The sequence below is a fragment of the Rhinoraja longicauda genome, chromosome 1, assembly GCF_053455715.1.
Source record: "Rhinoraja longicauda isolate Sanriku21f chromosome 1, sRhiLon1.1, whole genome shotgun sequence".
Classification (NCBI taxonomy): Eukaryota; Metazoa; Chordata; class Chondrichthyes; order Rajiformes; family Arhynchobatidae; genus Rhinoraja; species Rhinoraja longicauda.
The window spans coordinates 61,939,138-61,955,498 of NC_135953.1; the positions used below are offsets into that span (position 1 = coordinate 61,939,138).

General features: G+C 38.0%; 2 protein-coding genes across 6 annotated transcripts in view; one reads left to right on the forward strand and one right to left on the reverse strand.

The window, feature by feature from the left end:
- Positions 1-10,206, forward strand: part of lnx1 (ligand of numb-protein X 1) — a 155,034-nt gene extending 144,828 nt beyond the window's left edge. The window contains exons 10-11 of the mRNA XM_078398585.1: positions 2,612-2,770; positions 9,796-10,206. Of these exons, the coding sequence (XP_078254711.1) occupies positions 2,612-2,770; positions 9,796-9,931 (295 nt within the window). The 3' untranslated portion in view covers positions 9,932-10,206. The remainder of the gene's footprint in view (positions 1-2,611; positions 2,771-9,795) is intronic.
- Positions 8,451-16,361, reverse strand: part of fip1l1a (FIP1 like 1a (S. cerevisiae)) — a 61,605-nt gene continuing 53,694 nt past the window's right edge. For 3 of the 5 annotated variants that reach the window (XM_078398620.1, XM_078398597.1, XM_078398606.1), the window contains exons 16-18: positions 15,614-15,667; positions 12,397-12,555; positions 8,451-11,590 (exon numbers count right to left, since the gene is read on the reverse strand). In XM_078398620.1, coding sequence (XP_078254746.1) covers positions 11,443-11,590; positions 12,397-12,555; positions 15,614-15,667 — 361 coding nt within the window. In that variant the 3' untranslated portion in view covers positions 8,451-11,442. The remainder of the gene's footprint in view (positions 11,591-12,396; positions 12,556-15,613; positions 15,668-16,361) is intronic. The other 2 variants (XM_078398611.1, XM_078398628.1) reach the window with 2 other exon arrangements.

Sequence of the window (16,361 nt, forward strand, 5' to 3'; positions counted from 1 at the left end):
GGGGCTTTGGCGTGCATGTTGTCAAATTATTTAAAGCAGCAAAATAAATTGATTAAAAAGACATAGGGATTGGGGTATAACCTCCCTGTTGTATTTTATGCCTTTAGCCCAAGCATGGTATATGACGCAGTAAGATTATGCTGGGGGCACAAGGCACTGCAAATGCTGGAATCCTGCATAGAACACAAAACACAGTAACTCAGTGAGTCAGACAGCATCTCTGGAGGACGTGGATAGGCAACATTTTAGGTTATATATTGGGCTCTTTCACCCGTTTGATTGATTAAGTAACAAAGGCTGAAGGAGACAAGAATGTGTCAGATGAGAGAGCTTTGTTGGCCATTCTATGTACATGTTGGGTGAATAGAGAATTGGAAGTTGCAAAGAAAAACAGAAAAAGTAAACAGACTATTTTATGGAGGCTTTAAAATCTGAATTGTTTGTTTCACAGATAATGCTGCCTGCTGAGCAGCAATGTGATTGGCATGCTGACCCATGTGAAATGCAGCAGTCACAAGGCTCAAATTCTGAAGGATTTGTGAGCTGCACTTTTACATGGGATGAATTAAAACAAAGCTGGGCGGGTTTACATCAAACTTAGTTCAATACTTTTGCTGTGATGTATACCTTATTTTGTGTTTTAATATTAAATTCTTACGTCATCTTTTGATCCAAATGCTGTCATCTCTTTGATGCAACTTGGATGATTCACAATCGGAAGAGATTGGTCTAATTTCCCAAAGAGAATATTTCAGTGATGGTCTGAGCAAAACCACTTCACCTCCATTTAAATATGTAATGAGAATTAATAGACCAATTTTGAGGCACATCAGGAGCACATGCAATTTAATTAGGGTTTACTTTATACATAGCAGCCTTTTTCTATGTAGAACATTTGTTTTATTTTATAGTTCAAATAGTAAAAATGCAAGAATTTAAGAAGCAGAGACGTTTGCTGGAACAAAGGAGTTATTTGCAGTGTAGAGTGGGCTATGGGAAATCTCAGCCAAATCTGGCATGAGGTTGCAATTAGCTAATGAAACATTTGCATCAGAATTCTACTGAGGAAGGTTGGCTGAAAGGCCAAACAATTAAAACAGTTAATGCAGCTTAAAGTGTCATTAGAAAAGAGCATTGTTGCACCTGGTATGTTTAACTATGTGTTGAGCATTGTTTTCTTTCAAAGTATTTGAACAATTTGTAAATTAATTCCATCCTGCAACCAATCACCTGCATTGCATTGCTGCTCCCAATGTGTCCTCTACGTCAGCAAGTGTAGCATCAGTGATCATTTTGCTGAACACTTGCACTCAGTCTGCCAAGGCTTGCTGAAGTCCTTGCCCAGTCCTCGGCCCCCTCCACTGCCATTTAATATTCCATTTTTAGGCAACCTCTCTCCACCTCATCCACTCTGTCACGCATCTTTCTCTCACTATCCTGTCGCACAATTCCTTTCCCATCCTCCAACTCTTCTTTCATCTCTCCCTACTCAGAGTACCCCATTTTCCTTTTATCCCTGGTCTTTCCTCTCACATTAGTTTTACTTTTCACTCCTCTTCTTTTCATATCTGGCACTTTTGTCTCCAGTTCACTTTGCCTTTGGTATTATTTCCATCTGCACATCACTTCCTCCTCACCTATCATTTGAAAAAATTGCCCCCCCCCCTCCCATCAATCTAAAGAAGGATCCCAACCCAAAATACATCTGTCCGTTTTTCTCCACAGAGCTGCCCGACCTGCTGAGTTCCTCCAGCAGTTAATTTTTTTGCTCACTTTTGTTGGAGTGAGTAGTTTGCATGCATCTCCTCTGACTTCAAATTTTGCACTTCTACCCTTGTCTCACACTTTATGCCTTTTCATCTCTGGCCTTTGTCCAACCATCTGTCATTCAAACTCCTCCTCACCTGTGTCCACCTATCACTTGCCGGGCTTTGTCCTGCCCCTCCTCTCTTGCAGCTTTCGCCCCCCTACTACAATCAGTCTGAAGAAAGGTCTCAACCCAAAACATTGGCTAGCCATTTTTTCCAGAGATGCTGCCTGACCCGAGGAGTTACTCCAGCACTTTGTGTCTTTAAAAGTGAGGATAAGTTTTGTCCAGGTCCCAACTGATAAAGATTAATCATGAATGTTTAAATCAATTATGATGTACTGCTGATGAACACAACACAAGCTATATATAATTTGTATTAAGAGCAAATTAGACTTAAATTGTTTTTCATAATTGATGCTCCATATATTCAATTTATGGAATAACTATTTTCTCCATTGCTTCAAAAATGATTGATACAAGAGTATGTCTGGTTTCACTTCACAGGGATAACACTACAGCAATTGTACTAGCATTTATTAAAAAGGCATGCGTATACATCCCCGAATGTAGAATGCTCATTTTGCGATGTGGAATAAGTAATACCACTATAATTAAGATGATATCTAATGCAAAATTATAAACATAAAATATCTAATAATTGCTCCTTGGTAACTTTCTAATTTGAACAAATTTTTTTTTAGAGTCAGTGCTAAACTGCAAGTGGATCCAATTGATTGCACGATTTTATAACTCAAATGAGAAATAGAGAACTTTTATATTTAATTTCTCATGCCATTCTAGGTATCTTTATCTGTGCAAAGATGTGGAATTGAGAAGAAATACATCTGGAAGTCTGGGATTTAGCATTGTAGGCGGATACGAGGAAAATCATGGAAGCCAGCCATTCTTCATAAAGTCCATTGTTAATGGAATGCCAGCTTATAACGACGGAAGATTGAGGTACAAGATAGGAGTCTTAAAGTACTTCATTTTTAGTTGCTTAGTTATATAGAACACAAGCAGGAGGACGAGTGCAAGAAGGAACTGCAGATGCTGGTTTAAACCGAAGATAGACACAAAAAACTGGAGTAACTCGGTGGGACAGGCAGCATCTCTGGAGAGAAGGAATGGGTGACGTTTTGGGTCGAGACTGAAGAAGGGTCTCGATCCGAAACATCACCCATTCCTTCTCTCCAGAGATGCTGCCTGTCCCGCTGTTGCTCCAGCTTTTTGTGTCTACTGTTTGGTCACTTGTGCCCACTCCACTGGTTAGTAAGGTCATGGTTAATCTTTTATCTCTCTGCCACTATTCTGCATCAACCCCAATCCTACACTTCCATTAATTTCTGAGAAGTTATCAATCCCTCTCTTTTGAATATAGTTAGTGATTGAGACAAATGGCCACCTTGGATAGATTGTGCCAATCAGGGCAAATGTCACCTGCTCATATGTTAGTGACAGATTTTGAAACTAGAGCTGTACTATTTTGGATTCTATTTGTGGAAACGTTTTTTCGCATGCTGCAAATTGGAAGACACGACTATAGCATAAGAAAACTATTAATCATCAAACCCAAGAGTCTGATGCTACATGACTATTTTTTTTAAAAACAGAAACATGTTCTGCAGAGATGCTTCCTGACCCACTCCAGCACTTTAAAAAATAATTATGATAGAGTTTGGCAAAGCAAAATGGAACAATGCATTTACCAAATTCTTACATTTGAATCAAGCTAACACCTATGTAGCTCACTTTTCTTTAATAAATCATTGATTTCTACTCAATGCACTTTACACAATATTGAATAAAATTGCATTTTAAAAGGATAATGTTTCAGATCAAACCTTTCAGCAGTTCTGAGGAAAGGTCATCAATCTGAAATATTAACGCTTCATTTCTCTTCATCAATGCTGCCTGAATACGTAGAGCATCCAGAATTTGCCTTTGTAGCCCAAGAAAATGGGGTTACAAGAAGTTAATTTGTTTAGAACGTTCCCTATTTTGGGTATGGATGTGTCAATTTTCACTGAACAAATTTTACAAAGTAAATTATTTTGCGTGATGTTGGGTGAAGCATTAATATTGTATTAAGAACTCACAGCCTTTGTTGGGGAATCTCAAATACATTGGACCTCTGTGTGAAAGCATATTAATAAGGTATATCTCTGCCTTGGGCTTTAAACTTAGAGGCAAATCCACGGCTAACAAATTAAGATAACTCCTGTCATAAACTGGAAATTAGTCTTCTATTGCAAAAGTTGAACTAATGCTTTAATTCCCATCCCTTACAATAATGTAATGCAGGCTACTGGCACAAAGGAAAAAATATCCAACCAATACAACCAAAAACGAACAAATTTGCCGGATATTTCTCTTCTGGCATCCATAAGCTCCAATTTGAGAATATTCAACAATATAGTCTTAAGAGTGCAGTATATTCCTGCTCATATGTTAGTGACAGATTTTGAAACTATAGCTGTACTATTTTGGATTCTATTTGTGGAAAAGTTTTTTCGCATGCTGCAAAATGGAAGACACGACTATAGCATAAGAGAACTATTAATCATCAAAACCCATGAGTCTGATGCTACATATTACTATATATATTTTACACAGAAAAAAATGGATATTCTGTTGAAAGCATGCAGAATGATAACCCAAGCAGTGACCTTTCCTAATTTCTATCATGATTACTGTGGATAAAGGATTCATGATATCTTTATTTGTCATCCAAAAAACAAGTTTTTTGGACGAAATTTAGTCACCCACAGACCAACAATAAAAGCAATAAAATAAGCAAATTACACAACCCCAACCAACACAAAAAAAAAGAAACATCCATCACAGTGAGTCTCCTCCAGTCCCCTCCTCACTGTGATGGGCCAGAATGTCTTCTCTTCCCCTGCCGTCTTCTCCCGCGTTCAGGCTGGTGTCGTTGCCACGTTCCAGGCCGCGCCGGACGGTGAAAGGTCCGCAGCGGGCCAACCCAAGCCCCGCGATCCGGGGCGGGCGAACACGCTGCCGCTGCACGTCGGGGCGGTCGTAGCTCCCGACATTGAAGCCCCCGCCGAGCAGAGAAAAATCCCGCGGCCTATTTCAGGCCGCGCCGGACGGTGAAATGTCCACGGCGGGCTGACCCAAGCCCCGCGATCCGGGGCGGGCGAACACGCTCCCGATGTCGGCATCCACGCGGCCCGAGCCTAAGGCGAGTCGCAACCGCTCCCGCAGCCTCCAAGGACGGCCGGGTCCGTTGATGGCGAGTCCGGTCCGCGGGCTCTGCGAACCGGAGCCCTGGAAGCCGCCAGCTCCAGGAGTTGTGCCAATGGTAGGCCGCAGCAGGAACGGAGACCCGACCCAGAAAACAAAGGTCGGGTCTCCGTTCGGAAGGGACAAATTTACAATTTTACAGTTCCCCCCGCTTCCCCACCCCCACCCACCCCCCACACACACACACAAAAATACATCACATCTACAATTAAGACAAAAACAAAAAGACAAACGGACCGCAGGAAGCCGCAGCTGCTAGGGCAGCGCCACCATTTTTATGTGAGGTTATCCACTTTGGTGGTAAGAATAGGAAGGCAGATTATTATCTGAATGGTGTCAAGTTAGGAAAAGGGGACGTACAACGAAAGGAAGCATGCAGGTACAGCAGGCAGTGAAGAAAGCCAATGGAATGTTGGCCTTCATAACAAGAGGAATTGAATATAGGAGCAAAGAGGTCATTCTGCAGTTGTGCAGGGCCCTAGTGAGACCGCACCTGGAGTACTGTGTGCAGTTTTGGTCTCCAAATTAGAGGAAGGATATTCTTGCAGCGTAGGTTTACTAGGTTAATTCCCGGAATGGCGGGACTGTCATATGTTGAAAGACTGGGGCGACTAGGCTTGTATACACTGGAATTTAGAAGGATGAGAGGGAATCTTATGGATGAACGGGAATCTTATTGAAACATAAGATTATTAAGGGGTTGGACACGTTAAAGGCAGGAAACATATTCTCAATGTTGGGGGAGTCCAGAATCAGGGGGCCACAGTTTAAGAATAAGGGGTAGGTCATTTAGAACAGAGATGAGGAAAAAACTTTTTCAGTTAGAGTTGTAAATCTGTGGAATGCTCTGCCTCAGAAGGCAGTGGAGGCCCATTTTCTGAATGCATTCAAGAGAGAGCGAGATTGAGCTCTTAAGGATAGCGGAGTCAGGGCGTATGGGGAGAAAGCAGGAACAGGGTACTGATTGAGAATGATCAGCCATGATCACATTGAATGGTGGTGCTGGCTCGATGGGCCGAATGGCCTACTCCTGCACCTATTGTCTATACTCAAAGAATAAATTAAATTATATGCAGGAATTTGATTTTATGCTAGTTCCAAATATATAATTTCTCTTTATCGCAGTAGATGTTAATATAAAAATGAACGTTTTTTAACATGATAAAGTTGTTCTAATAATATTCAAATAGAGGTATAAGGAATTAATATAATTGAGTTTGAGTGTAAACAATTGCTGCAGATCCAAGAATACAGGTTATTGGGAATAACTTGTGGAATTCTGGAACCTGTGTCTGGTATTCCTGACCTCTGTGCCTAAAATGTAGCAAGTTTTATGAATCTTAAACATAGTCTGAAGATGCCATGTGGCAATTCTCTTGGAGGAAATGGTGAAGTTTACCAGGCACAAAAATGAAAGAAATCATTTTATATTTTCATATTTCAAAAAATAATTCAGACAATTTATTTTGTTATTTCAAGAGCTTCACAAGAATCAGTTTACTCTCCAGGAATTAGAAAATAATGATGAAAGTATGAAAACTGGCAAAAATGTTTTGTACCATCAAAAATGCCACAACATTCTTTTGTCCACCCGAGTTGCTAGGTTTGGTTTAATGCTTTCGCTGAAAAAGATTGAGACTAGTGTCACCACAGATTTTCTGGCCAAGAAAGATATATGGCTGGAACATGCACCCTCTAGCAATAATTCAACATGGATGAAAGCAATTGCACTCATGCTGAACTTTAACTTCATTTCTGCACAAGGAAGCGAAAATATAATGCATTGATGTATTCTGTACAGGAGAAACCAGTATTGACCAATATCAAAACAGTTTACATCACAATGAAGAATATTTGACCTAATTTGGAGAGAGAAGTAAACATTACGGCACGGTAGCGCAGCGGTAGAGTTGCTGCTTTACAGCGAATGCAGCGCCGGAGACTCAGGTTCGATCCTGACTACGGGTGCTGCACTGTAAGGAGTTTGTACGTTCTCCCCGTGACCTGCGTGGGTTTTCTCCGAGATCTTCGGTTTCCTCCCACACTACAAAGACGTACAGGTATGTAGGTTAATTGACTGGGTAGATGTAAAAATTGTCCCTAGTGGGTGTAGGATAGTGTTAATGTGCGGGGATCGCTGGGCGGCGCGGACTTGGTGGGCCGAAAAGGCCCGTTTCCGCGCTGTATATATATGATATGATATGATTAAGCGGACAATGATTTTAACAACATACCTAGCCTTCAAAACAAGAACATAAAATATTTAACTTTTTAAAGAACATTGTCACATGGAATTGATCTAGTGCATTGGAGGGCAGCAAATATGATACAATTGCTTAAAGGAAGCAGTGAGAAGACGGCTAACTACTAACCTTTTCACTTAACAATAGTGTTGGGGGAAGGTGCTAGAGTTGATGGTGAAAAATGTAATAGAACATCCTGAAAATTATAATAGGATTGAACATGGATTTATGAATGGGAAAAATCTTAATTCCCTAATCTGAAGTTTTGACTAAGAGAGTAAATATCGGGGAACCAGTCGATTTTTGAATTTTCAGATGGCTTTTGAGTAAGAGCATATGTAGGAAGTTCATTTATATGGTTAGAGCACCAAAATTTGGGTTACTATACTGACAGGAATTGTGGGCAGAAAGCAAAGAGTGAAAATAGATGGTTCTTTCAGCTTGGTGGTAGGGTATTATAGGGATCAGTGCTCACGACCCAGTTATTTATATTCTTTATCAACAGTTTAGCCGAGGGAGTCAAATAACATATTTTCAAGTTTGGTAATAGTACAAAGACAGGTAGCATCCGGAGACAAGACGAGAATGTAATTATGGTTCAAGAGGAAATACTGTAGATAAGCTGAGGGCGAGGGTTAGAACACAATAGATACAATCTCATCTGATAAAATATGATTATCCATTTTGATGCTCAAAATAGAAAAGCAGAGTATTTTTTTTTAAATGTTGAGAGAACTGGTAATTTCTATGTTCAAAAGGACCTTGAGGCAATCAATGCGCAGGTGATACATTGACCTTTTGGCAAGAAATTGAGTGCATACGTCTCACCCCAATTATTTCTGGCTTTGTTGAGACCAGAGGAGCAGTGGTTTGGATCACCTTACCTACAAAAGGATATTCTAGCCATAAATGATGTGCAGTGCAGGTTCACCAAACTGGTGATGACGGATGTGTCATACGAGGAGACGTGTGTGTATTAGGCCTTGTATTCTCTAGAGCTGTTGTCATTGAAGCTTAATTTTTTTTGTATGAACAGAGTGCAAGAGACTAGATCCGAGTGAAGGATAACTCATTAACAACATAAACTTGAGGATCTTTACCTAGTTACCTTATTTTTAAATGTAATTAATCTGACACAGAGGAAATGTGTTCTCACAGCTTCAACTGACCACTGCGTGGCACTCCTTTAATACATTACAAGTATAGATTGCATTTACATTTACATTGTGCTTTGCAGAAGATACTAGAGTAATTTTAAAGTGTAGTTAAACATATTGTAGGCAGCAATGCTCTCACTTTATATACAAGATCTCAAATTGACTCAGCAATGTAATAGTACCAAGATATATGATCTACGACAACTCATTATGGGTGACAACTTTAAGCAAAACTAACTTTTACCTCATTTTGGAATCCCTCTAGCATCATACCATACACAGCCAAGTAAAAAGCTTTCCATCTGGTTCTATTGCTACATTTCAAAATTTACTTACATTTTATACCTCCTTTCCAAAGTAGGCAATTCTGTTTTACTGAACTGCTTTTTCGTGGTTCTTAAAAGGGTGCTGTCAAAAGTTGTAAACCACTTCTGAGAGTTAGAAGAAACATTTTTTTCTCAAAGCCATGAAATCTAACAAAATACCTCAACACAAAGCAAACAATAGTTCTTTGTTGCAAATGAAATAAAATATCATCTATGTTGGGCAAAGTAATGTATTGAGGCATGTTACAGTGAACATTTACTGTACTGACAGCTATAAATCACCCAGATATGGAGAATGCATGCAGCTACCAAAGTGTGCAGATGATGGCATCACATAAAATACACCATCTCCACAAGAACAGCACTGTCAATGCTGTGCAAGAAGCTCGCAGGAATAGGCCATAATACCTCACATCTATTCTGCTATTCAGTAAGACCAGGGCAATCCATGTCCTCAGTACCCCTCTTGAATCTCCAAACACCCAAAATAAAAATTAATTACCCAAATGTCAGCCTGAATTTGTGTCTTCAAAGTCATTGGACGAACCAGTGAAACGAGTTTTTACCCAGCACATTTGCCAGTACTGATAAGGTGTCATTGTGTTCACCTGAACCCCCTTTCTACTGGACCCTTATTTAGATTTGTTAACTTGAAATTTACTAAGTTTCAATGAAAAATAAAAAAACACCAAGCCGGCTGCTGAACCTACCCAATAGATTAATCGTTTAGGCATTTTTGACCCTCTAAAATTTGGAAAAGTAAACAAATGGGAAGAACAATTGGGTCATAGGTCCAGAGAATGCATCTCTGCTGTTACATGGTAGCAGAAGAACTTCATTGGATAATCAACAAAATATCTCAATATCAGACCAAGATAATTGTTTACTATTGATTACCAAAGCAAGGTTAATCTCTTCTACTTTATAACAATTTATGGTTCAATTGACATTAACTTGCTATTAAGCATCATGCATATATTATCTTGTTGCAGATGCGGAGATGTAATTTTGGCAGTCAATGGAAGGAATACCTCTGGAATAACCCACTCTTGTCTGGTGAAGATACTTAAAGAAATAAGAGGAAAAGTTGCTCTCACTGTGGCCTCGTGGCCTGGCAGCCGTCTCTAGAATGGATTATAATAATATTACGAATACGGAACTAAAATTAGTCAAAGCCAATAATTCAGCCAAGGAACCACATCATTGAAAATCCTGATACTCAATTAGCAATATAATTCATTTTGAAGCGTTTCTGTAAACACCAGGAGTCCTGAATTATTTTTATATTATATTTTCTGAAGATAGTCTATTTGCTTAAAAACTCGACTGGGACCGGATGTTTTAAAAAAATTTGGAACGCAATGCATTAATGCACTTAGTAAGTGCAATCTTAAATTAGTAAGTCGGGACTGAAAATATTCACTATTGCATTTTGGATTGCAATGAATACTCCAGGTTTGTTGGTGAATGGTTTCTCTGTAATTGTCACTTGTCAAAAAAAGTCTTATTTTGAGAAAAAAGTATCTTGGACGAGTGACAGAACTACAATAAATTCTCTCTCTGCTAATTAAGTTTACATTTTTTTTTACTGTGACTGAAAAGAAACCAAGTAAAATATTGTATTTCTGACTTTAATATAAACTGCAAACATTGTGGCTTAAACAATTTTGGTGCAGTTTCATAAAGCATGTGCTGATACTTGAAGTATTTAAGTAGGGATGAAATATCATAATTTCCACCACCATTCCACCAATATTCATATTGGATATTCATGAAAAGTAGTGTTACAAATTAATGTACAGTGGGTTGGATCACACTGATTCAGGCCTAGCTGCATGCAATGGAAATAAAGGGTTTGCTCACAACTTGCCCAATATCTTTTCCATTGTTTCCAATTGTCTATGATCAGAATCATTTGGAAAAAAAACAATTAAAGTCAACAAAATTCACATTAAATAAACAGTAAAATAATAAATGAAAATTAACTTAAAACAAATCACAATTTTTTTGTGAATATTCTAATGAAAGGAGCTGTTTTTGATCCAACAGCTGTAGCTGGTTTAAAGCTGAAAGGCTAAAACTGAAGAGTCCAGGTAAAATGAGAGGTCTGGTGCACCCTTGCACATGTGCCACAGTTAGTTTATGGTGCTCCATGAAACTGTGGGCTAATGTCTACTTGATGCTGTCCTTTCATAACTTATTCTCCCTGCCACTCTCTAAAAGAGTAATGAAACCCACAGAACAAAGTGTGGTCATTGTTATAGCCAAGCAAAATCTTACCAGAGCAGGCATACAGGACAAATAGCAAATTTAATGACTGTTCGAGTAAAAGTACAGCCTTTAAAGGCAAACTACGATTCCAATAAACAACGGTCAAAAGTAAAACATTACTTTTAAACCACAATGCAGAAATTTTATTCATCTTCAATAAACTAATACAAACATAGTAATTTAGTTATTAACAACACAATTGGTGCTGAGAAGCACCGCACTCTTCAATAGTCTTTCAAAATATTGAAGTTCTGACATCTTCAGAAATTCAGATGAAATTCGTCATTACCTGAATGATTTAAGCATTTCCAACATTTTTCTTCCTATTTTTTTTAAACAATAAAGACAACAGCCAAGGAGCAAGATATCTAATTACTGCTCGCAGCTTCACTTGGCTCAGGTTCTTGGGAACGCTCTTCACTGGCTTCTTTGTCTTCCTTGCTCCTCTTAGATTTCTTGTGTTTATGTCGTTTATGACCATCCACCTCTTCACTGTCATGGCGCCGTCTGCTGCTGCTACGAAAGACAAAAACCATTAGTGTGGTTGTGATCTACTCAACGGGCATGTATTTCTCAACTTTCACCGTTCACGAAAATCTGACATGACATTAGATTTTAAAATAACATCTCTTAAGTGTTAGAATGCAAAGTCAACTCCCACATAAATGCCAATGTTATGTTCTGATGATTTCAGCATCAGACCTATTGCCTATGCAAGTTGTTTTAACAAAGCCTTTTTTTTTCACGCTCCTCATGTAGAGCAACGTTTCAGCAACTTCCACAAAGACAATATTTGTTTCATCTGTTTTTTATTTATTCCATAAAAATTTCCTCAATCTCAATGCTCATATTTTGCTTAGTCTCAATAGTTTCTTGCTAGCTTGCTGTTCATCTTATCAATGCCTAGATTATCCTTCAATGAATTCCGAAATTTTACACCCTCAGGTTTACAGTTTATGGTAATGTTATCTCCTCCTTGGATCTAATACGAATCTATTATTTCTCTTAAGTCACAGCTGACCACTTGTTTACTCTTACTCTCCCGAACTTCTATAGGTGTACAGTAGAGAACATACTGACTGGTTACATCACAGCCCAATTTCCACAAACCTACCCAAGCATCAAATGTCCAAGAAAAATGTTTCTCAGAAAATGTGGATTGAGTGATCTTCAACAGAATTTTAGCAGTAACCCTGGTTATTTCAATCTAGTTCTTGCCTGACAGGCAAATTAGAATACTCTTTTCTTGTGCATCAACTTAACTTAAGATTTTAAAAAAAATAGTTATTGGATAAAAGCAACTTGGTTTAAGATTTTATTACCTTCTGGAAGATTTGTGTCTCCCCTCCTCTTTGTCACGGTGTCTACGTTCTTTGTGTCTATCTTCTTTTTCTCTGCTAACTTTATCTCTGTGATGGTACTCACGATCATAACCTTTATCTGAGGAATATTCTCTGTGTCGGTAACGATTTTCTTCACTACTATGGACGTGAATAAAAAAGTTAAGGCTTACTGTAGTGGTTGTTCAATGAGATGCATATTCTCGCATTTTTCAAATGCCATCAAATCTCTAGATTTCTATAGATATAGAAATATAAAATCTGTAGATATAGATATACAAGTCAGCAGTTAAATTACATTTCTTGGTTATTACCATTTGTTCAAAAATATATCAAAGGCCAGCAGCAACGTCTGGATTGCCAATGTTAGGCCTTCACTAAATTGCTTTTATATCCCCAACGTGTTCAACTTTTCAGTTGATATTCATATTTCTAAGGTAGAAACACTAAACAAACAGGACAGGCAAGGTTGGAGATGCTCAGGAGGCCAGGGTGCAATAGATAGAAACAAAGTTAACATATCAGGTTGGCAAACCTGCATGGGGTTTGCAGACAGAAGCACTGTATTGGAGTGCCAAAGAGTGGGTTCATTCTTGACCTTGGTGCAAACTCCATGCAGACACCCTTTTCCTTGTGACTGTATTGATTTCCTCTGGGTGCTCTTTATCTCTCGGCCCAAAGATGTCCAGCTTGTAAGTTAATTGATTACTGTAAATTGCCCTGGTTTGGAGGCGAGTTGGAGAGAAGAAAAATAACATTAATGTAGAATTAGTGTAACTGGGTGGATAATGATCAGTTTGGGAATTGTTACAGTGCTGTCCATCTGACTGTGAAATGTGCGTATAATGATCATGCAATGAAACAAAACATTTGACATCACAAGAGGTATGATGGTTGGGAGGGAGAGAAAATAAGACATTAAATGAGTTCTGTGATAGTGTGGAGGGCTGGAAAGATTGTGATGAAATGGAAACTGGTGCCAAGTGGTACAATATTGATAACAATATTTAATAACTTAAAATTTGGTCTGGAGAAACCAGACCTATAGGCAATGAGTAAAAGGCTAAAATTACTAGTGGAAATGGAAATTTTGAACTATGTTTCATGAAAGCTGGAATCATCTTTATCTGAAACTGTTGAACTAAAATGTCAAGATCAGAAGGTTCCTTAGCAGCAGGTAGAAAATGTGCTGTTCTAAGCTGGGCTTCATTGGATTAGCAGTAGAATGAATGGGAAAATGAACAAAATCAAGCAAATCTCAGTTCTGGAACACAAAGTGCTTGAGTAACTCAGTGAGTCAAGCAGCATCTCTGCAACACATGAATAAATGATCTTTCGGATCGGGACTTTTCAGTACTTTGTCCTATGCAGGATTTCATTATCTGCTATTTCTTGTGTCCAAGTATCTTTGTTCCACTGGTATACAACCATCAAACAATATATCCCACACCATACCAGTACCAAAATCAACTGCCCATAGTTTAGATTTGTTTATCGAGTAAGAGATATCAGTACTCAAAATTTTGTTCAAGTAAAATAATCATGGAGTCTTCACTGCACTGGTTACTTTAAAAAAACAGTAATATTCAAAAAAAGATTTACAAATATTTTCTGTCATTTAAATATTTTAGACAAATAATGAAGTCATCAAATCATATTTTGCAACCTGCCTGCCAATATTGTCGTCACAATTTTTACTGTGAAATTGCAAGCCTGTGCAAGGAATGGCTATTAAGTTCTTGATTCCAAATGGTGACAGTAATATACAAAACAGAGATGATAAATGCATTTTTGAAGGACATATTTTTGAAAATGGCAAGGGAAAATAATCTCTGGGGGTTGGAAGGCTCACTTTGTCCAACATTCTTCAATTCCAGAAATAATATTGAGACTATGATTCATAGAAAGTAAAACATGTTACAGACATCCAAGAATCCATAGCATTTGCTTGCTGGAGGAAGTTAACTTGGAAGAGTCAGCTTGCTTAAAAATAACATTTGGCTTTGAACATTCACAAATCTATAAAGCTGCAAAGACTACAAGAATGCAAAGAGAAGCAATCATCATTCCAGTATTCTACTTGCTGAAAAGACATTTCCTCAATTCTGAATATCAAATCTTTGTATACATTTCCTTAGTGCTTTTTTTTTGTGACAGTACATGCTGGTACCAAAACCTTTAAAGTTAAAAACACTATTTTCCCATTTTTAGAATTTTAGTTTTTGTGCTCTATAATTCAAAATTCAGTTTTATTGCAATAAGATTACAAAAAAGTTTAAATATAATTAAATAAACAAGGCAGTCAGGTCCTGAAGCAGCAGTTTTGACAAAGAACCACCATAGAAAACAAAAGCAAGGAACAAACTAGGGAGATTAATTCTGATGGCAACTTGGCCAAAATTTTGAATTTTCCATCACAGAAATTTCGTTTGGTAATTTTTTATATATATTATTTCAATAATATTTTTAATGAGTTGATTTTACTTTTTGTTATTAGTTTATTAATTTAGTAGATTGGTCACGAGATCAAAAACATGGGGTCGGGGGTGAAGGATGCAAATTAATGGGAAAAAAACAATAAATGTAGCTTAATTTTTAATTGATATGTACCAGCACTTTTTCAAAATCTATAATAAAGCACTGCCTTTCCTATTGCCAAATGATTTGGGTAATGCTGGTCATTAATTATGGCCAATAAGGAGTTAATACAGAGTTTTGCTGATAGGAGAGCAATGGTATGCAGCATCTTGAAGCAAACAACAAAATAGCATTTCAACTTTCTTTGCAGGATATGAATACGTTGTATGGTGCTGATAGGAAGAAAAATGCATATTTCAACATATAGTTAAAGCTAATTAAAACCATACATAAAGAACAAATATAATCTCTAGACATTGCTCAACGGATTTAATAGGTACAACAAAAGATGAAAGTATCACAAACCACAGTACAAAATCCTTTGCTGCAAGTAACTGTTTTCATTAAATAACAACTTTAAGAATTCTCGTCATAAAATATCCTGCAAATTAGATACTTTTTGCTATCTGAACAAACTGCTTTTTTTTAAATGTTAATTGGGAATTCAAAACATTTGCACACCTTGTGTAGAAGCTACATACTAGTTGATTCTGCGTGTGTGTTTGGGCTTCACTGACTCATTATGTTTCCATAGAATCATGGTAAAATAAAAACTACTCACGTTCGAATTAGAGAGGCAGTTAAAGACAGGGGCGCTGGCAATGATGGATTACAACTGGAGAGACATTAGAATAGAAGAACAGGAGTCAGACATTCAGCCACTCATACCCAATTCCTACCACAGTGCCAACTTACTGAACTAAACCCATACCCCTCGAATCTGGAAATAGCCAAAACTAGTGATTATTTTGAAATTGTCCCTTGCTTTCCCAAGCCAGGGAAAACATGAATGCCGTATCACAACTCAAACAAACTCCTCTGCTTGTAACAGTTATCCAATGGCTTACATTTGTCACAATGTTTCATAACTCACCCAGATATAGGTATATATTTCAACAACCTCTGCACAGGATGCACAGAAATAGTGCCCGAAAGACATTTGAAAACAGCTGCAGAATTTTCCTCCAAGTCCCACACTATCAGTTCTGGAGTACCCCAAGGACTTAACGTTGGCTCCTTAGAACTTCTGAGTGTCATTATGATCTAAAAATCACTTTAACATCCTCAGGAACATTAATGACAGCTCACTCTGGCTCATTGCCATTACTTGCGAGAAATACGCCTCCTCGGATCACCACAATGAATCTTCAGTGCCAATTAATTTTAAAAGTCATTGTCTTCCATACCATCACAAATTCTATTCATTGGCCACTGATGCTGTGGAGATGAGGAACACAACCAACTGACCGGGAACGCGAACTCGACCTCGACAATGCCATCACATCATCTGGTCAATTTAAGGCCAAGGA